Source organism: Balaenoptera ricei, chromosome 20 (assembly GCF_028023285.1).
Source record: "Balaenoptera ricei isolate mBalRic1 chromosome 20, mBalRic1.hap2, whole genome shotgun sequence".
Taxonomy (NCBI): domain Eukaryota; kingdom Metazoa; phylum Chordata; class Mammalia; order Artiodactyla; family Balaenopteridae; genus Balaenoptera; species Balaenoptera ricei.
In genome coordinates this window covers 18052069-18073108 of record NC_082658.1, presented here as the reverse complement: position 1 = coordinate 18073108, position 21040 = coordinate 18052069, and the positions used below count along the sequence as shown (strand labels likewise).

At 54.2% G+C, this 21040-nt stretch overlaps 1 protein-coding gene across 1 annotated transcript in view; it reads right to left on the bottom strand.

Annotated features, from left to right (window-relative positions):
- ARHGAP23 (Rho GTPase activating protein 23) overlaps nt 1-17939 on the bottom strand; it is a 72741-nt gene extending 54802 nt beyond the window's left edge. Inside the window, exon 1 of the mRNA XM_059907665.1 lies at nt 17843-17939. Within this exon, the coding sequence (XP_059763648.1) occupies nt 17843-17905 (63 nt within the window). The 5' untranslated portion in view covers nt 17906-17939. The remainder of the gene's footprint in view (nt 1-17842) is intronic.
- Between the last annotated feature and the right edge of the window lie 3101 nt (nt 17940-21040).

Sequence of the window (21040 nt, the reverse complement as noted above, 5' to 3'; positions counted from 1 at the left end):
CAGGGTCAATTTGCCTGCTTTTCCTTCCTCTGCTTGCTTTGTGCCTCCTCCCAGAATGCAGGCTTCAAACCACAGGACAAACAATGCCCCCAACCCAAGAGAATCATCCGGCATTTCTAAAGCTCCGACTGGTTCCATACACCCATTGCACACCATCAAACTGGGACCCACCCCACAACCTCACACACAGACGGAGCAAATCCCCTGCCAGCCCGTCCATCCCAGGCATGCAGGCAATGCGATACCCAAGGCATGCCCGCCCCGCCCACGCCTGGGCCTCTGACCCCTGCCCCAGTCTCCTCGCTCAAGGGCAGCCACCCCCTCCGTCCTCCTCCACCCTTCTGCCCCACTCAGATGCCTGCTTCCCAGCACCACTTGTGTGCAGTCCCGACGTGCCCCAACAGGCCAAGCGGATGAGCCGGCCAGGCAGGCCGGAGTCTCCCCAACACCCTCAATGTGCAGATAACCCCGCGTCACCGGCAACCTCGGAACCCCACACTCGGTCTAGCCTGCGGGCAGCGGGTGGTTCAGAGGGTCTCTCCAGACCCCGTGCTTTCCCCATCCAGGGCCAGTCTTGCCCTGAGTGAGGGTGTTGCGACACTCCTCTCCCACCCTGAAACTGGGCCCGAGCCAAGGAAGGCTGGGGGAGGGGAGGGTGAGAGAAAAGGAAGGAGGAAGCACTCGTGATGCCAGAAATCAAGGAGGGACCAACACAATCCCAAGCAGCACAGAATCCCCTAGTTCTTCCGGTGGCAGTACGGTTCAGGGGTTAGCACGTGGGCTCCAGGGTCCTCTGGAATCCAGGACTTCTGGGACTGAGTCCTATCTCTACCCCTTTCTGGCTGTGAGACCTTGGGTGAGTTATTTAACCTCTTTGAGCCTCAGTTCCTCACCAATAAAATGGGAATGACACTAAGTTCCACCTCATAGGTTCTTAGGAGAATTAAGTCAATTAAAGAAAGTCTTGAGCATATAGTAGGGGTTCAATAAATGCAAACTTTTGTTTGTTTTCTTTTTTTAAAAAAATTTTTTATTGAGGTATAATTGACATGTAATGTTATATTAGTTTCAGGTGTACAGCATGATTGGATATTTATGTATATATTGAAATGATCTCCACAATAAGTCTAGTTAAACATCTGTCACCATACTTAGTTACAGAATTTTTTTCTTGTGATGAGATCTTTTAAGATCTACCCTCTTAGCAACTTCCAAACATACAATACTCTATTATTAACTATAGTTGCCATGCTGTACATTACAGCCCCAGGACTTATTTAGTTTATAACCGGAAGTTTGTACTTTTTGACTCCCTTCACCCATTTCACCCCACGCCCCCGCCACTCTGGCAACCACCAGTCTGTTCTCTGTATCTGTGAGCTTGGGGTTTGGGGGGTTTTGTTTGGGGGGGTTCTTTTTAGATTCACATATAAGTGAGATCATACATAAGGTATTTGTCTTTCTCTGACTTATTTCACTTAGCATAATGCCCTCAAGGTCAACGCAAGATGTTTTCATTGTCTTTTGGATATTCACACTCTCACACACCCAACCACACTCACATTCAGACATGCAGACAACTCAGCCACATGTACACAAAGACAGTGACACATGCAGACACTCAAGCAGGTCTGTACAAACCCAGGCGAACCTATTCACGTGGGCATCACCACCACCTCCCACTGCCTACCCCCTACAGGCCCCTATGTACCCCACCTCCCCCTAATAAGCAGGGAGGAATCATCAGGAGCCCCCCTTCCATAGCAGAACTTCGGCAGGCCCAGAGCCCTGTCAGTAGGCCATTTGGGAGTGAGGAAGGGGCGGGCGACATGAGACCCCAAGATGGAACCTGCTCCCAGCAGACAAGGAGGATGGCAAAGGTGCCAGGCTGGCAGGGCCCCCTCCCCAGCAAGAGAGCCAGTTCCCTCCTCAGGGACACCAGAGGGAGGAGAAACTGAAGATGAGTATCTTTCCTCATGGTGGGAAATGAGCACTTGCAGAAAAGGGTGAGTCTGGAGCCAGCCACAAAGTAAACAGTGGGGCCATTGCCCAGGCAACTGTGGGCCAGCGTGGGCTAGAGCCCACCACAAGCCCTCTCCAGCCCCTGATTTGCTACACTCACCAGCCCCTTGACTGTCTCAAGGCATGCCCTCCACGTATCCAATCTGGCCTCTGGGCCTGTCTGGGGACTCCCCAAAAGGAAGAAGTTATGCTTCCTCCATCAGATTGGGCTCCCTGAGAGCGGGATTGTTGTTTTTGCCCCATATTAGTCCAGAGTCTCCCAGAGGTCATGGCCTGTGTCTTTCCCCCTCAGATTGGAGACTGCTCAAGGGCCTGGCCTGAGTCTCCCACATTAGACTGAGAGCTTCCTAAGGACAATAGCTACTAAATTTTCAGAAATGTATTTGTGGGCTTCCCTGGTGGTGCAGTGGTTAAAAATCCTCCTGCCAATGTAGGGGACACGGTTTCGAACCCTGGCCCGGGAGGATCCCACATGTCATGGAGCAGCTGAACCCACAGGCCACAACTACTGAAGCCCGCACGCCTAGATCCCTTGCTCCACAACAAGAGAAGCCGCCGCGATGAGTAGCCCCTGTCATCGCAACTAGAGAAAGCCCCAACGCAGCAACGAAGACCCAACGCAGCCAAAAATAAATAAATAAGTTTTTTTTAAAAAGTAAAGAAATGTATTTGTACTGCTAGAGTGCTTTGTCCATAGTAGGCTCTCAAAAATTATTTGCTGACGGCGAGAATGTGGAGGAATTGGAACTCATGTCTTGCTGGTAGAAATGCAAAATGGTGGAAAACAGTATGGTGGTTACTCAAAAAATTAAACATAGAATTACAATATGATCCAGCAATTCCACATCTGACCATGTACCCCAAAGGAGAGAAAGCAGGGACTCAGATATTTGTACAATGATGTTCATAGCAGCATTATGCATAAAAGGGAAAAGGTGGAAACAACCCAAATGTCCAATGACAGATGAATTAGATAAACAAAATGTGGCACAAACATACAATGGAATTTTATTGTCTTAAAACTCTGACACATGCTACAACATGGATGAACCTTGAAGACATTATGCTAAGTGAAATAAGCCAGACACAAAAAGGCAAGTATTTTATGATTCTACTTATATGTGATACCTAGATTCATAGAGACAGGAAATAGAATGATGGTTGCCAAAGGCTGCAGGAAAGGGGAATGTAAGTTACGGTTTAGTGGGTACAGAGTTTCAGTTTGGGAAGATGAAAAAAGTTCTGGAGGGGCTTCCCTGGTGGCGCAGTGGTTAAGAATCTGCTTGCCAATGCAGGGGACACAGGTTGGAGCCCTGGTCCGGGAGGATCCCACATGCCACGGAGCAACTGGGCCCATGCGCCACGACTGCTGGACCTGCGCTCTGGAGCCCGTGAACCACAACTACTGAAGCCTGCGCGCCTGGAGCCCGTGCTCTGCAGCAAGAGAGGCCACCACAGTGAGAGGCCGGCGCACAGCGGTGAAGAGTGGCTCCCGCTCGCCGCGGCTGGAGGGAGCCCGCGTGCAGCAACAAGGACCCAATGTAGCCAAAAATAAATAAATTTAAAAAAAAAAAGAAAAAGCTTTGGAGGCATGTGGTGGTGATTGTTGCACAACGATGTGAATGTACTTAATGCCACCGAACTCTACACTTAAAAATGATAAATTCTGAGTTACGTATATTTTGCCACACACCAAAACAAATGACAAAGTCAGAATTCAAATGAAAAAAATATATATTGTTGAAAGAAGATGGAACAAATGAATGGGTCTTCCAATGGGGCCCAGGAGCAGGCCCTGCCCACAGAGATTGCCCAGGACAGCTGGGTACCTCCTGCTGGGAGGACCGTTCCCTCCCACCCCGTCCATTGTGCCTTCTCAGAACCCCTGCTGTCATCTTTGAGGCCCTAGTAGTCCGAGCACAGGGGGAGCTCTCAGGCTTCCAGGGGAGTCTGAACCTCCCACAGAGTAGGTCCTGGGCATTGATGAGGACCTACCATCTATCGGAGGCTGGACTGATGGATGCACGGTCCCTTGAGAGGCCACATTCCAAGGTGTCAGAACCTTGGAAGAGTTTTTCTAGCAAAAGCCAGGCTAAGTATGGGGTTCCTGACCCCCTGAGGCCTGACCCCACCTCAGCACACACGTCTTTCCCAAGCCTACACATGCTTACACACCACCCGTAACATATACACACATACCAGGGTGTGCACACAGAGGCAAGACCCCGTTCTCGCGTGCTCTCTTGTGCACACGCTCCAAGAAAACCATGCCTGAACGCTGAAGGATGCACGGTCTTGTCAGAGACGGAGGTAGGTCCTGTGTATGGGAGAGCCCCCTGGTGGCCCAGGTCTGGCACACTTAGCTCCCTCACAGCCCAGAGTGGGCAGGGTGCCCTCATTCCTTCCACCCCACCTCCCCCACTGCATTCAGTGGGGGCCCCCAACCAGGCCCCAGGGTCACCCTCCCCATCTCCTACAGAGGAGCAGGGTCTTCTGCAGAAGGACAGAGCAACTGTGGGACCTTAGGAAGGGTCTCACTTCGGTTGGTCAAGGAATCCTGGAGAGAGGCCAGAGCCCTTTTTCAGACTAGATCATGTTAGGGACAGTCATTCCCGCAGGCCAGAAAATGCCTGCAGTGACTCTTCTCCAAAATCATCGTATCCCTGTGCCCCGCAACGGGAGGGGCCGCGATAGTGAAAGGCCCGCGCACCGCGATGAGGAGTGGCCCCCACTTGCCGCAACTAGAGAAAGCCTTCACACGAAAACTAAGAGACCCAACATAGCCATAAATAAATAAATAAATAAATAAAGTATTAAAAAAAAAAAACAACTAATCTTTAAAAAAAAAAAAAAAAAAAAAAAAAATCATCGTATCCATTCTTTGACTCCACACTGAACAGCTCATTTCAGAGGAGACTGGGGGAGAACTCTGGGCATGGCTCTTCCTATTGTCCCCCACACCTCTCTCTGGAAGTTCTTCCTGTTATCTGACCACCTGGGCAGAGACAACAGGTGCACCCACTGGTTTCTTCCAGGGGATCGCTCAGTCCAAGCCAAGCTGAGATGTCATCCCCTCCCAGGGCAGGTCTCAGCAGATGCCAAAAGTCTCCCCAAGGGCACATGGGGCTCCCTGCAGGGAGAGGTTCTCAGCTCCACCCCTGAAACCACCCACCCCCACCTCCACCCCAGGCCCTACTCAACCTGCCCAGGTTATCCCTTCACCTTGCCTAAGAGCTGAACCTCTCCCTAATCCAGCCCATGATGCTGCAGAGGCAGCTGGAAGGGTGGAGGGGATGGATGGTGGCTCTGCAGGGACAAACAACCTCCCCTGGCTCCTGCCTGTGAGGGAGCTGAGATGATTTCTGGGCTGGGCTCTGTGGTCAGAAGAGGACAGACAGCAATGCCTTCAGCCCCAGATCCTCCCCCTTACCATATGCCTGGCTCTGCATCTGGGGACATTGTAACAGCCACAGCAGTAATTAATATTTGTTGAGCCCTCACTATATGCCAGGCACACTTCGCATGCATTACCTCATTTAACAGCAGAGCAGCCTCTTGGGATAAGTGTGACACACACCCACACACCACCTTGGCCTCTTGGGCCCCCCACCCAGTCTGGTGCTAGGAAGGGAATGCTGAGCTAACCCACAGGGCGCCTAGGGGTGGTGGATAGAAGGCTGGTGAGAGAGAGACCACTGGCCCAGCATCGAGAAAAGCTGATCTAGAGAAAGGGTCACACTTGCCAATGGTATTGGCCCTAGTCCTTTTCTGGATGTGTGACCTCAAGGTCACACAGGTTTTCTTATTTCTTCAACTACAAAATGAAGCTAGGGATAGCAGCCTGACAAAGTTGCTGGGAAAGCATTCTGGGAACCAATAAATGGGAGAGGTTATGGCCCCAGCCCTACATCCCACCCATCAGAGTGGACTTTGCTTCCCAAATGTCTCCTGAGTCCACCCACTTCACCATGTCCAGTCTACCCCAAGTCTCCATCACTCCTCTGGCCCCTTACAGTCCAGACTAATTGTTTTAATATTATGACCACCAGGCCCTGGGGGACGTGCCTCTGGGTTCCACGCCCACCACACCTCCTTTCTCTGTGCTCCAGTTACCCTGGCCTCCTTCCATTTCCTTTGAGGACCAGGCAGTCTTCCAGCCTCAGGTCCTTTGCACATGCTGTTTCTGGAATGCTGTTCTCTCTTCCCTGGCTCCCTCCCTGCCTCACCAACCCACACCCTAATTAACTCCTACCCACCCTGCAGTTCTCCGCAGAAAAGTCACTCCCCAGAGACACCTCCTCTGGCCCCCAGACGAGGTCAGGTCCCTTTGCACCCTCTCACAGCACTCTCGAGATAGTGTCTGCATATTTATGAGGTTATTTTGACCAACATCTCCCCCCTGGGGCTGTGAGTTCCGGAAGGCTGGAACCATGTCTGCTTTGCTGGCAGTCAAATCCACAGCTCCTGGCATGGCACCTGGCGCGGAGCGGGTGCTCGGCACACTGCTTCTGAATGTACAGGAATGAATGAGGAGCTTCTCCTCAGAGAAAGCAGATTGCTGGCAAACCCCCTGCCCCCAGGAAAGGTCTACCTGGGGCAGAGGCTGCTTTGGATCTTTGTCCTTCTTTTTGTACCCCCCCGCTCCTTCCTCAGTAGGAACCAGATCCAGAAAGTGGGGGTGCTGGAATAAGGGAGTAAGGGGTGTGGAGAAAAGGAAAGCTACTTCATCTCTTTTGCAGGGTCCGCTGTCCCATCACCTCAGCTGGCCAAGCCTTTGTCCACTCAGGGCTGGTCCACCACATCCACAGTTCCCTCTCCCTGGAATATAACATTTGTCTCTCTCCTTCCCCCACCTTCCCTTAACTGATCCCTTATCCTCGAGGTCTCAGCTTGACTGTTTCTGAAAAGCTTCCCGGACTGCAAGCTAAGGAACTTGCCAGGGTGCCACAGCTAGCGGCAGCTCAGATTCAAGCTCAGGTCTGTCTGCCGGCAGAGCCCAGGCTCTCAGCCACCTCATTATACGCCTCATTACTACCAGTTTCTCCCTTGAGGCCCGGCCGAAAGACACGCCCCCTCCCTAGGCCTCAGTTTCCTCCTGTGGGTTCGGCCAACCCTGGATTTCAGGAAAATTGGCAGAGATCGAAGGTGGGAGAGGAGACAGAGGGAGGAGCGAAGAGGGGAGGAAAGAGGAGGGAGAGAGGAGCGCGGAGGGGCGGCAGCCGCAGGCCAGCCAGACGAGAGTAACGCCAAATATGCGAACTACGCCAGCCCTTGAACTATGAATAGGGCGGCCAGGCTGGCCGCCCAGGTCTGCCCTTCACGCCCCGCAGCCCCCCAGCCCAGCCCTCCCACGCCAGCCCTAAACAGTGTCCTGAAATGGGGCGGAGGCCAAGGAGGCACTCTTGGAGGCGGAGGCTGAGTGGCAGGAGCGAAGAGGTGTGGTCATGCAGATGACATGCAAATAGAGAGCAGCTGGCTTATCTGATTGGTGGGTCTCTGTCCTTCCGGGAAGGTGGTCCTAAGGGGCACTAGACCCGCGCAGGGCCCCTGCTCACACCGGCTTCCACCCGGGCAGCCGCGGTTCCCGAGCGGTCCTTCGGGTCACCCCTTGGCTGAAGTCGCACTGACGTGTGCAGCCTCTGGAGGCCTCTCACCCTGTTCTGTCAAGGTCCTGGTACGGCTCTGCTGCTGTGATACCATCCCCGCCCACCCCAGCGCCAGGTCAGCCTCTCCTCCTTGGAGCTCACATGTCTGACAGACAGCTGGGCACTTGGGAAATTACAACAGTTCCATCCCTGCCTCTGGACCCCCTTTCTTCATCAGTGACGGAAGTGGGGAGCACTTCCCTGGACCAGTCCAGCCCCTTGTGTGCCCCCAAACAAGTCAGTCAATCTCAGAGCCCGGCTCCTATTTCTTTCGTTCTGGCACTATTGACTAGGTGTCCCGGAGGGCGAGGCGTCAAAGAGTTGTAAGATCAGGTCCCAGCTGTGTGATCCCAGTCAAGTCTCTTTCCTCTCAAGTCTCCTCAGTTGTAAATGGGGTCCTTGAGAGGGCTTAGTGTGGAGTGCCTAGCACACAGAAGTTGTTCAACAAATCTTAGTTCAGTAGTCCACAAAGGATTTTTTTTCATTAATAAAAAGAACATGAGATTTTATGAAGAAACAAACATGAGACAAAATTAAAAGGCTGCAGAGCGTAATGTTTAAACATTCCTAAACAGGATTCAGAGGAATCTGGTTTTGAATCCCAACTTGAATCCCACTTCCTAGCTGTGTATCCTTTTGGACTAGTTACTAACCTCTCTGAGCTTCTGTTTCTGCATTTATAAAATAGAGATAATCTATTCTCCATGAGGTTGTTGTGCAGATTAAAGAGCTAGTGTGTATAAAGTGCTCAGCACAGCAGTGCCTGGCACTGAAATGTTCAATAAATGTTAGTTGCAACCAATACTCCTATTATTATCATGGGGTTTTCACAAGGCTGTGCGAAGTGCTATGGAAACTTGCAGTTCATCAGTCAACAATATTCATTCAACTTGGCCTGGTCTAGAAGCTGGAGATAGAGCAGTGAACAAGACAAAAGTCCCTACCCTGATGGGGCTTAAAGTCTAGTCCCCAGAGGAGGAAATCCCCATATATTCGAGGAATTGGTGGCTGGTGGGGGGAGGGGTGGCAGATTTACAGAGAAGGATATTTGAACTGAGCATTGAAGGATAAATAGAAGTTTGTGGAATGGAGAAGGCAGGGAAGGCTATATCAGACAAGGGGAAGAGATGGCACGGAAGCTTCTGGGGAGGGGAAGAGAGTGATGCATCCCACTCCTATCCTCTCCTCTCCATCTCCAATTCCACGTTCAGCCCTCATCATCTCTCAGCTGGTCTGCTGCCTCCACTTCCTGACACCTTTCCATGGCTCCACAGCATCTACGAGAGCAAGTCAAGTTCCTTAGTATGGCATGAAGGATCCGCCATGATGACGGAGGAGAGGGACAGGATCTGGCCCTCACTGGCCTTGACAATCTCATCTTTCTACTCTCAGTCTTGCTCTCATTGACCCCACAAGAGGCCAGGCTGTTTCACACCTCCTTGCCTTTGCTCATGCTGGGTCCTTCTGCCTGGAATGCCCTGCTCTCCCTTCTCCACCACCCCACTGATCCCAGCAGGCATCTTTCAAGCCTTGGCAAGCCTCACCTCCTTGGTAAAGTCTTCTTCCCCTCAGAGCTGGAGCATCTCTAGAGGAGGCAGGGACTCAGCCCGTGTTTAGTGACAGAGCCATGGAGTCCTCCACACCACTCGTGAGCAAACCCAGACTCCAGGGAGGCATAGGGAAAATCCCTGTGCAAGCAGAGTCACGAAGAAGCAGAACATAATTGTGCTGCCTGCATCCACCACCTTTCCCTCATTAGGCCAACCCCTACTTGGATTTCAAGGCTCAGCTGGGGGCAGGGGGAAGGGTCCACTTTCCCAGGGTGGCAGCTGTGCTCCCAGGCTCTTCCTTGTCAGGGAATGTAGCCGTGACACAGGATAGCCTTAGTTAGGATTCAGAAAGACCCAGATTTAAATTCGGATGCCGGGTGACCTTTGGTGGAGTAATTTAGCCTCTCAGGGTCTTGGTTCTTATATCAGTAAATGTACAACCACTTCATGATGGTCCTTGAAAATTGATCAAAAGAAGTTTCGATAAAGAATCCTCAGCTTAACTATTGTTTGGAAACAGGAGCTGAGAGAAAGGAGATTAATCATATCACCAACTGGTTTTTAACCAATCCCTATAGCAATTCTCCCCAGTGACACTGTTTCCATCTGTAAACTCCTGTTACCACTTTTGTGACTTCAATCACACTCAAATGATGTCACAGTGAAGACAGGGTCTGTCTAACTGGGTCTGTCTCCCCAGTTAGATCAGGCCAATTTTTATGATAATATTTTGGGGGGTGGCAAGGGGTGTTCTGGACTGGCAGACACTGTAGATGCACATCTCAGAACCCCTGAAAAAATCTTAGTGGAGCTTTTGGGTGGTGAGAAAAGCAGACAAGGAACCCCTTGAGGGCAGGACTGTGTCATATCCATCCAGGTCCCAAGACCCACAGAGAGAGCCTGGAACCCAGAGGGCACAGAGGAAATGGTCACCAAATGAACAAAGTGTGTTTTGCGTGAAAATCTAGCCGCTGCCTGATTTTCCCAGGCACTGAGCCTCCAGTTTCTGGAGTCAGGGCCTTCTCCTGCCCCAGGCTATAATTAGGGAGAGGGACACTCTCATGCAAGCCAGGCCTGGGAATGTCCTCAGAGCCCTGGGCCACACCCAGTCTCGGATAATGCTTTCCCTAGCACTGTGGGGACCATAGCACCTGGGAGCCACCGGAGGAGGAAAAGGTCCCAGTTCGAAAGGAAGAGGGCCCTGTTTCTCATCCCACCAGCAGTCCTGGCCTTGTTGTGTGACCCCCATTTCCTGACTCCCACTTTCCCCTCTTGCAGACATCCCACCCCCTCCTAGGCTTTGGGTCCAACCTCAGCTGCCCCCTTATCCCCTCACCCCCACCAGGTGCTGCAGGGCAGAGGTGGGGCACGGTGCCAAGGCTTCATTAGAGCTAATGAGGGCTCAGCTCTTCAGATGCCAGTGCAAGATACAGGAAAGTACCAGAACTGCCCACAGCCCCCAGTCACGGCCTGGGGTACTCAGCTCCCTCCTCCCTCTCTTGGGGAGGAACCAGGGGGCCACACCCTCGGAAGAGGAAAGGGAGATTTGGAAGAATCTTCCCAAGTACAGAGAGTGCTGAGGCACCAGGGGAAGATGGGGATGCGGGGCATGAACCAGAAAACAGCCTCAGGGTGGGGTAGGGGTCTCACCTGGGCTGCTGAAGGCTTCACGGTCCACTACTCAGTCCAAAAAAACTGCCAACAGAAACTTGCCCCTTCCTTTCCCCCGGTTCATGGAATCACAGCAGGTCAGGGCTGGAGAGACCATGGGCACTTCTCCACTACCCTCGGATTAGAACTCAGCAGCCTGAACCCACTTCTCGCCTGGTGTCCAACCTCCCTCTTCCTCCCACTTTTGCTTGTCCCTTCCCCTCTGCTTCTAATCTCTTGGCCTTGGCCTTTCTCTAGGCCTCAGTTTCCCTTTGAGCCAAGTGGGGAGGCGGGGTGGGGGTGGGGTCTCTAATATCTGTCCAGCTAAAGCTTACAAAGATGTTCCCTTTCTCGGGGGCGTCTCTCCCCACTCCCTCGCTCTCTTTCGGAGAATGGTGGAGGCATCTCTCCCCACTCCCTCGCTCTCTTTCGGAGAATGGTGGAGGCATCTCTCCCCACTCCCTCGCTCTCTTTCGGAGAATGGTGGAGGCATCTCTCCCCACTCCCTCGCTCTCTTTCGGAGAATGGTGGAGGCATCTCTCCCCACTCCCTCGCTCTCTTTCGGAGAATGGTGGAGGCATCTCTCCCCACTCCCTCGCTCTCTTTCGGAGAATGGTGGAGGCATCTCTCCCCACTCCCTCGCTCTCTTTCGGAGAATGGTGGAGGCATCTCTCCCCACTCCCTCGCTCTCTTTCGGAGAACGGTGGAAACTCTGTGGTGGAGGGTAGGGGTCTGCACTGCAGCGTCCCCTTCCAGCCTTTCCGGGCTCTCAGGCTAGCCCAGATCTCCACCCCTCCCTCCTACCGAGGCCTCTAAGTCCTGCGTCTACACCCAATTCTCTCCAAGGAGCTCTCACACTCTCTGAGGAAATTACAAAGGAAAAAGCTGCAGATTTAGGAGCCCAGAGTCAGAGAGAAGTCAAGCTAGGGACTGTTGGAAACCAGGCCAAAATGAACTCTGTCCTTCCCTAATTAACCCTCACTTGGGGGCCAAGACCCTGGAGTGGTTGTCCTCCCACATGGCTCCCACATGGCTCCCACATGTCCCCCTAGCCTGACCACATTCCTCCGGCCCACACACCTCCCCCCAGCCCTCCCGCCAAAGGGGCCAGTCCTGGGTCTGTTTCCATCCTTGGCTTGTGGGTCTCAGTCATCCCCACGCTCCGCCCCAAGTTCTCTCCTCGCAGGGATTCAGGCTGAGCTTTGAAAGGGTCACTTCAAAGAGGACCTGCCTGCCGAGGGCCCAGCCAGACCCAGGGCTGGCTGCTCGGCCAGATTCCCGGTGGCTGGGGACAAAGGCCCCACTGTTCCCCCGACCCCCAGACGCCCCCAAATGCACTGGGCATAAGAAGTCTTTCTTTCCACAGTTCCGTTCCTTACAGGCCCCGGCTCTTTGCCACAGGGAGTAGCCCTGGCCCCTCGTCCAGGAGAGTCTGGGGGGTGGGGGGTCAGGGAGCTACCAGTTCCCCACCCCCACCATACACCCAACCCCTTTGGGCAGCCAGGATGTGGAGGCAGCCTTGGGCTGACTTCAGAGCCAGTGGTCCAGGCACCGCACCGCCCCTCAGCCACCAAGCCCTTCCTGGCCTGCAGTGGCCTCCCCGCTTCTCCCACCCATCAGAACCATGCCCATCCTTCCAGGCCTCCTCCAGGCAGCCTCTCAGGACTCCCTCTCCTCAGAGGAGCCTCCTAGCCCAAACCACAGCAGCCAACCTCTCACTCCGCTCCCCAGTTCCCAACAGCGGGAACCAGGTCTCGCCTGCTCCTCTAATTTCCTACCACATGGTGCTGATCCCAAAGCAGGGTCCTTAAGGTCTTCTCTGTCAACCCCTCACCCAACGCCTGAATTCTCTCTAGTCTAGTCTGTGCTTGCTCACCTCCACTGACAGGGGCCTCATTACCTCCAGGGACAGCTCTTCAGATTACTCCGACCATAAAGGGTTCTCTTTATTTATTGAGCCCAAATTGTGTTGTTCTCATTTCCATCCAGTTGCTGCTAATAGTTGAGATTACCAAATGTCAGCCAGTTTACCTGTATTACCTCATTTAATCCTCTCAACAATTTTGAGGGATTATTTCAGGGATGAGACAATGGAGGCTAAAAACAACTAACTAAGTAACTTGGTCAAGGTCACATAGTGAATAAGGGTAAAGCTGAAATGTGAACCCCCTCAGGCTGAAGGCAGGGCCTAGACACCCAATGTGCCTCCCAGTGTACCAGGGGCCGTGCCAGGCCTGGGCCTCTCATCTCCCCCGAGGTTGCTTGTCAATACGAGAAGGCAGACCACACCCACCACACTTCTTTTTTCCTAGTTAGCTCCCACCAGCCTTCGTCAGCAGATGAAGTGTGGCCTGGGGATAGTGACAGACCCAGCCAGTGGGAAGCAGGGAGAGTCAGAGGGGAAGATGTCACCAGCCTAGGGGTACGCAGGTTGGAGGAGGTTGGAGGAGGTGACCTTGGGACTCAGGTTTAGGACTGGAGGTGAGAGATGGAGAATTGATAACTATGACAGGCCCTGTCCCAAACCTGACACTCCGTCCACCCTCCAACTTGAAAGGCACAGAATCTTCCACAAAGGTGATGCATTGGGCTGAACATCTCAGGGCCACAGAGATGAAAAAGGAACAGACATCTTTAATCCAGCCTGTAGTCTTTTCCCACCTGCCCATTGCTCAGCGCCATCCCCTTGGAACTCTGCAGGAGGAAGGGAGGGAGTGGGAGCAAGAGAGAAGTCAGAAAGCTGAGGGGCCCCAGTGGCTGTTGTTAAGCCTTGGAGGGCAGTACTGATAGGGCGTGGGGTTTTTTTGGCCACACCAGGCGGGGCTTGCAGGATCTTAATTCCCCCATCAGGGATGGAACCCGTGCCCCCTGCTGTGAGGGCACGGAGTCCTAACCACTGGACTGCCAGGGAATTCCCCAGGGTGAGCTTTCCTTTCCTCTCTAGGTTTGGCTCAGGCACTCCTGGCATAGATAACATAACGATGCTCCTCTAGGCTACTTTCCCAAGACTCCAACCCAGCTACTTCCAAAGGATTACAGGATTCTGTGATTTTTCCATACACCGTCAGTGAGTCAGTGAGTCAGTCAGTCAACAAACATTCTCGGAGTACGGGCTGCATACCAGGCTCTGTGGTACCAAGATAAACATGACACCTCTGGGGCTGCTCGGAATAATCACAGTCAACGCCCTAGCTCTGCCACTTACTAGCTGTGTGACCTCAGGAAGCCACATCATTCTTTGTGCCAGTTTCTTCATCTGTCAAATGGATAGGAATAATGTACCCAGTGGTCAGCACTGTGGAAGTAGTTGCTATGATTATTTTCCCAGTCCGGCAGGGGAGACTGATGTGTAGACCAAACATCACAATGCTGGGGCAGAGCTGGGCACGGGGCACCCACGAGGCCAGGGGAGGGGCTGCTCCCGGCCTGCACTTCACAAACATTTATGGAGGGCCGCTCTGTGCCAGGCACTGTGCTGGTCACTGGGGACACAGAGATGAACGGGACACATTGTCCACTTGTCCCTGCTCCTCCCTGCCCTCCTTTTCCCTTCCTGGGGCCTAGTCTCAGAACCCTGCACTGGAGGGCGGCACCCGGGACAGAACTGTGTGGGGAAAGGCATGGCCTGGGAGCCCGGGAGTCAGAACCCCTGGGTTCATGTCCACCACTCCCGGCCTATCTGACCTTGGCCACTCTCTGGCCTCAGGTTCCCCACTGTTGGACAAGATGACCCCTCTGGTCCTGACCCACTCTGATAGATGATGAATACACTCCACCCCCATAGAGCTTTAAACTCGCCCCAGAGTCCAGTCCCAAGGCCATCCCAGCCTGTCGTCCCACTGAGGCAGTGAAGAGGAGACGCCTGCCTGGTACTGACTGGCACTGCCCTGCTGACAAGCTGGCACAATTTCACATGAAAGAGGGAGGCCTGGATCTAAAGGCGGGTTGTTTGAAGGGGGTGGAGGGTACTAGGGGAAAGGCAGAGCCAGCTCCCACAGGCCCTATTCATGGCTCTCTCTGGGGAGGGAGAGAGAGCAGGATAATTAAAACCAGGCTTTGTCCAAATCCCTGACCAAGCCAATATCTCACCTTTGAACCCCTGCAGCCAATAGAGCAGGGCTGATGCCCCTTTGGAAGGAAAACACCAATGAACCAAGCCACAGCCCAAGTGCGGTGGGCTAGCATAGGACGGGATGGGGGGTTGGTGGAGTAAATGAGCTGATTCCCCACCCAACAATCATGGATGGATACCTGAGGCTTTGCCACCCTGAGACCTCTTGTCCCCATCCGTGTCCCAGCTGAAAGCAACCAAGCTCCAATCCAGCAAGAGGTTGACCTTGATCTTGGCTTGTATCCAAGACAGACCCAGATCCAGGGAGTGACAGCAGACAAGGCAGGTCATGAAAAGCAGGGTAGTGGAGTGAGACCATGAACTTGAGCCAGACTGCTGGGTTCCTACCCTGGCTCTGCCACTTGTTAGCGATGGGATTTTGGCCAAGCTATTGGCTCTCTGTGCCTCAGTGTCCTCAACTGAAAAATGAGGATAATAACAGCACCCACGTCATGGTGGTTTTGTGAGGATTAAATGAGGTAACTTATATAAATCCTGGCCTAGAGTAATTGCTATCTATGTCTTAGCTATCAGCTATACTATTAGAGCAATTCTCCATCCTTAAAACACATTTTTTTCAGGCACTAATACATATGCTCATTTGAGTATATTTGCATCTCCCATGAATCTCTCCAGATTTTTACACTGGAATCCAACATTGCAGGAATCTACCTAACCCACTATACTGGAGGAAACTTCCCTGCGTGATGTTCCAGGTTCACCTGGGAGGCTGCAGCTCGTACGCCTCTCCCTAGAAGTTCTTCCAAATGGCTAATTGCAATCCCTCATTCGGTAACTTATTCCATTCTCCTTTGTAGACTCTCTTTTAATCTGATACATCATGAAGTCCTTCCTAAGTATCCCTGAGATAAAGGATGAAGCAATAAATGCCTCTGCCCACTACTGCACTGCCCTGTTCTGTAACCAGCACCCTTCCTCATCCCCCACTCCATGCCAAAACTGCTGCACCCCTGGGGGCCAGACTGGCCTCCTGCTCCCCTTGCCCCTGAGCTCAGGGTTGGCCTGATGCGGGGGCACAGAGGTCCCCATCCAGGCTGCCCAAACACAAGGCCTATTCCCAGCATCCAGTCCCTCTCTGTTTGAGCTGAGATCCTCAAAAGCCTGCCCCATTCTCCATGGTGTCTCAAAGGCACCTTCCTAATAATGCTCCCCTCCCTAGAGCTTCATCTTGTGCTGTGACTCCCATCAGAAGACCCGGGTTCTAGACCTGGCACTGTCGCTGTGTAGTCTCAGACCCTAATACACACCCTGCCTGCTCCCAGGGCTTTTGAGGCCCTCAAATCCAGCATTGAAGGATTTACTGCTCTCATCATTCCCAAGGGGAGGGAGGGGCTTCAGATGCAGGAACTTGGAGCTCCCAGAAACCTACGGTGGACCCAACCACCTTGTGAGCAAGTGGAAGAAGAGGCTGGGGCTGGGAGCCTCTGGGCTGTGTTTGGAGGCGAAATGACTGGTTATGTAATTGAGATTCAAATCGCAGGCCAGTGAGCACATCTCAGTGAGAGCAGCCGTTCTGGGGAATAGGGCTGTTGCCCTGGCAGAGGGGGAGAACCCCAGGGGATCAAACACCTTCCCTGCTCTCCCACAGCTAGGCCACAGGCTGGGGCTGGGGGTGGAGATAGTAGGGGGGGTGGAGATGAAGTAGGTGTTGGTGTGTGTGTGTTGGAGGGTGGGGGGTGGGAATCCAAGGAACTTGACGATAATGACCTTCACTTCCATCCCCAGTCCACCCTGAAATTCAAGTTTCTAGTTAGGAAACACTTTGGCTGAAAGGTGGAGGGGGAGTCAGGGGATAGAGATGCAGACCAAGGGAGAACTGTGCCTACATCCAGCTACTGAGATACACACCAGTCTCAGAGTTTGCAAAGCACCAGACCCCAGCTCCAACACTGAGGGGATGGTTGGGGAGGAATGGCCCTAAATCCTCCAGCCACGTCAAAAGAGGAAGAGACCTCCTCAGCCCAGGTCTTGATCCCAACCTGGACCCCCAGGAAACTTCTTTTTCAAGCTCAGAAAATGACTGGCCTGACAGTGTTCAACCCTTCGACTTGGAAAGGGGTGGAGTGCATGTTGGGGTGCTCCAGCGGAACGGGGCAGTCAGGCTCAGAGGTAGGGTGCTGGCCCTCCCCAGCCTCAGCAGCCGGCAAATGAAAGAACCCAAGCAAAGCAGCCCAGCGCTGAGTAATGCCCCTGGCACCCCGTGCCGAGACCCACCCACAGCCAGCCCGAGAGGGCAGAGGGGAGGGCAGCCGCGCCTGCAAGACCAAGGGTCCCCGGCCTGTTTCTCTTCCCCTGGGGGGGCGGTGGACCCGCGCCGGGCAGCTCGTCGGGCGGTCCGGCCCGGCAGCGCGGGGAGTGTGGCGCAGGGAGGGGGTGTCCGGCCACAGTGGCCAAGGACATCCCGCTCCAGGAACCCCTCCCCCACTCCCTCTCCCTCCAGCTGTGCCGGGGCCTCGCCAACGGAAAACGAAAACTCGGGCAGAGGAAACGGCGGCAGGCGCCCCGCCTGGAAAACCCGGACAAAAGGCGCGGGCCTCCCGCCCCCGCTGCCCGGCCGCTGGGGGCCTGGCACCGCCGCCCGGGTCGGTACCCCCGGCCCTGGCAGCCCCGTGCTAGCCCCGGCCCCTTGCCTGCCTTCTTCCTTCCCGCCCCCTGCCCAGGGCAGCTCGCGCTCCGGCCCCCTCCCCGGCCACCAGCCGATGTTCCCTGCAGCCATGCCCGTGGTGCCCGCGCCGTGCGCCCCAGGCTGTGCCCGCCGAGCGGGGGCGCAGCGACCCCGGCCCCAGCTGCCAGCTTCCCGTTAGCGCCTGGATCCGCCCCCTCCCCTGGCTCAGCACCCTCACCTTGGGGGGCCGGGGCTCCGGGCGGGGTGGGATCCCGACCAGGCAGAAGGCGACTCCATTCATCGGGCGGCAGCTGCGGCTCTGCTGCCAGGGCACTGCTGGGGGCGCGGGCAAGGACCAGGGAGGGGCGGGGCCGGAGGGGCGGGGCCGAACGCGGAGGGGTGGAGCGTCTCTTCGCTCCTCCTCCTGCGCTCCTAAAGGGGCGCACCCTCGGCCTCTTGTTAGGGTAGCAGACTGGTACAGAGGGCTGAGGCAGGGGTTGGCGCAGGCAGCGGAGCTAGGGGGCAGAACACAGCCAGCGGAAGAGAGATGGTCTTAGAGAGGGTTTGGGCCGGCCTCCAGGGGACCAGCCCAGATAGACGGTGATCCGGGCCGGCCGAGGAAAGAGGACAACGGCACAGAACACAGAACTAGCACCGAGAGAGGGAGGGAGGGAGGAAGGAAGGGAAAGGAAAGCAGAGAGAAACACAGCCAGACAGAGATGGTCAGAAACAGAGACGGAGAGAGCCAGAAAGCATGAGAGAGGCAGGGACATGACAGAGACAGAGTAGAGAGAGGCAGAGAAAATCAAAGACAAAGATGAAGAGACACAGGTTGGAAGAGAGGGAGAGACAGAAAAAAGGCTTAGGGAGCCTTCCATCCAGAGACTCACGGAAGCTGAGACAAGGGCAGAGATGGTTATACCCAAGGGGGAGGGGGAGGGCGACGAGGGTAACAGGGGAACTTTCAGGGGCTTCATGCCCCTCAATCTAGGACACCCCTCCCAGGCAGAGTCTCAGCCCAGGATCCCATGCAGGCTGTAAGAGAGAGGCAGGTGCCCCAGCCCTTCAGACCCCCACCCAGCCAGCCTGTGGCTCAGGCCTCTAGACAGCCCACAGACCCACTCTGCAGTGGGTGACAGTAAGAGCAGAGACCCTCCAGGCCTCCCAATCACAAGCTCCCACAGCCTCCCTTCCCAGCTTCACTTTGAGCTGGGCCCAAAGAACCGTCGGGGTCCTGAGTCAATTTCTCATTTCCCTGCCCCCAGGCAGGACCCCTGCAGCCCATCCCCTGATGATCCAGGAAGGGACAGTCTCTCAGTCCTTAGTTTCTGCTGGAAAGTTCTTTCTGCTATCTAACATCCTTCCTACCTCCTATTTTTTACAGCCTATGCTTACCTCTTTCCCTTGCCTTTTTGTAGTTTTAAAGGGCTCCTGCATTCCTTCACCCAGATTGTGAAGAAAGGAAGGCAGAGACCATAGATAAATAGGAATATGATTTGGGCAAGGCAGGCAATGAAAGTGGGAAGGCCGACTCTGCCTGCTGAAATGGCCCACCCACTCTGGGGCAGTGAGCCTCATAAAACCTCTTTGCTCCACCACCACCACCATCCCGACTCCTGAGAGTGGATCAGCCCCAAGTCCTGGACCCCTCAGGATCAGGGAGTCAGGCCCTGCAGGGGGCAGTATGGCCCAGACACCTACTAGAACATCCTTACTCCTGTAAACCTGAGGAAGGAGACGTTGACTTGTTTTTAAATCTTATGTTTTATTTAATTTATTTTAAATTCCCTGGAAGTCAATGGAAAGGGATGCTTTTGTAATAATGGAAGGGCAGTTAAGGACTCCTTCATTCCCCACCTCTCTTCATCAAGGTCATGTGCAGCCAGAATTATGCCCCACTTCTGAGAAGTTCTTCCTGCTATCTAACGGTAATCCATCATACTGCCTGTATTTTCTTGCTTAATCTTAAACCAGGTCCCTCTGTCTGCCTCTTTCTGCCCTGTGGCTCCAACAGTCCAAGGCTTGCTGCCACCCTGGTTCAGGGGTCCTTTCCTCTCAAAACAAATGTGTAAGGGGGGAGTGGTGGCATCTGAGATCCAGACTGGACTGAGGCTGTGGGGAAGGGGAGGAGGGTGGTGGCCTCTGGGGTGCCCCTGGCTCACTTTTTCCAGAGCCTGATGCCCTCAGACACTGCAGGAGGCGGTGAGAGGAAATGAGCTCACACTGGCCGGCAGGCAATTCCTCCCTCCACAATGCACTGCACTCACCTCCCCCACCCTCTCCCACTTCCCAGAAAGTGCGCTCTTCCCCCACCCTGCTGCCCTTCCCACCTCTTCCTGCACCTTGACCTGCACCCCCATCCTGTCCCAGCCCTGCCCCATCCACCTTCTCCAGCACCTCTTTCATTCTTCCTTTCCGTCCGGGCTCCGCATCCCCTTTGACGACTGTGCCTCATTCCCTGTATCCCACCATCCACGCCCCCCAAATCCACTCTATTCCTGGCACACTCTTTCTCTGGGGATTAGGGCAGTGAAGCCCAACATGGGATGGAGGGTGTCCCTCACTGAGGACCCTCTTTATACTCCCCCTCTTTCTAAATTCCTCTCCCAGCCCAATCACCTCCCTTCATTCACAAATGTTTATTGGGAGTCCTGATATACCATGGGTGGGAGAGTGGAGGTTGCCCCTGGGGATAGGAGATAAGGCTTAGCTCCTGCCCTTGAGGGGTCCTGGTCTTACCAATCCTGACTCTACTGTGAGATCCCAGAAAAGGAGCCATGGGAGGCTGGAGAAGCAGAGGAAGTCTTCCAGAAGCAGGTGGCCGTGATCTTTTGATGGTGGCGTCATGGATGGGACGGGGTGCGGTGGGCAATGGGGGGAGAAAGACTATCATGGACAAAGGCAGGGAGGCAGGAGAGAGCAGACTCTAGCAGTGTGGCTGGAGCCAGGCGGAAGGTTCGTGGGCAGGAAGCATGGAGGGATGAGGAAGGAAATGCGGGTGGGGATGTTACTGTGGAGTGACTGTGCCTGAGGCACTTAGATTCTAGCCTGGCTTAGGGCAGGGATTTAAGCGGAGATGTGCCATGGCCACTGTGGCGAGACGTGGAAGAGAACGGAGGGCAGCAAGGAGCCAGGGGTGGGCGGCCAGGTTGGGGGGCCCTGCACCTGGGCAGGGGGCACCAATCATCAGAGGCCCCCGGATCTTGTTGACCAAATGGGAGTTGCGGGAAGGAAATGGAAGAGTCTAGAACAACTCCAAGGTTTCTCGCTCAGAATATTAGGTAGATGAGTTGTCTGGAGTGTTCTCAGGGAGAAGGGACATGCCAGGCACTGGGCTAAGTAATCCTTTGTATACATTATTCCAAATTAGCCTTACAAAGGAGCTGTGAAACAGATATTATAATCCTCATTTACGGATAAGGACACTGAGGCCCAG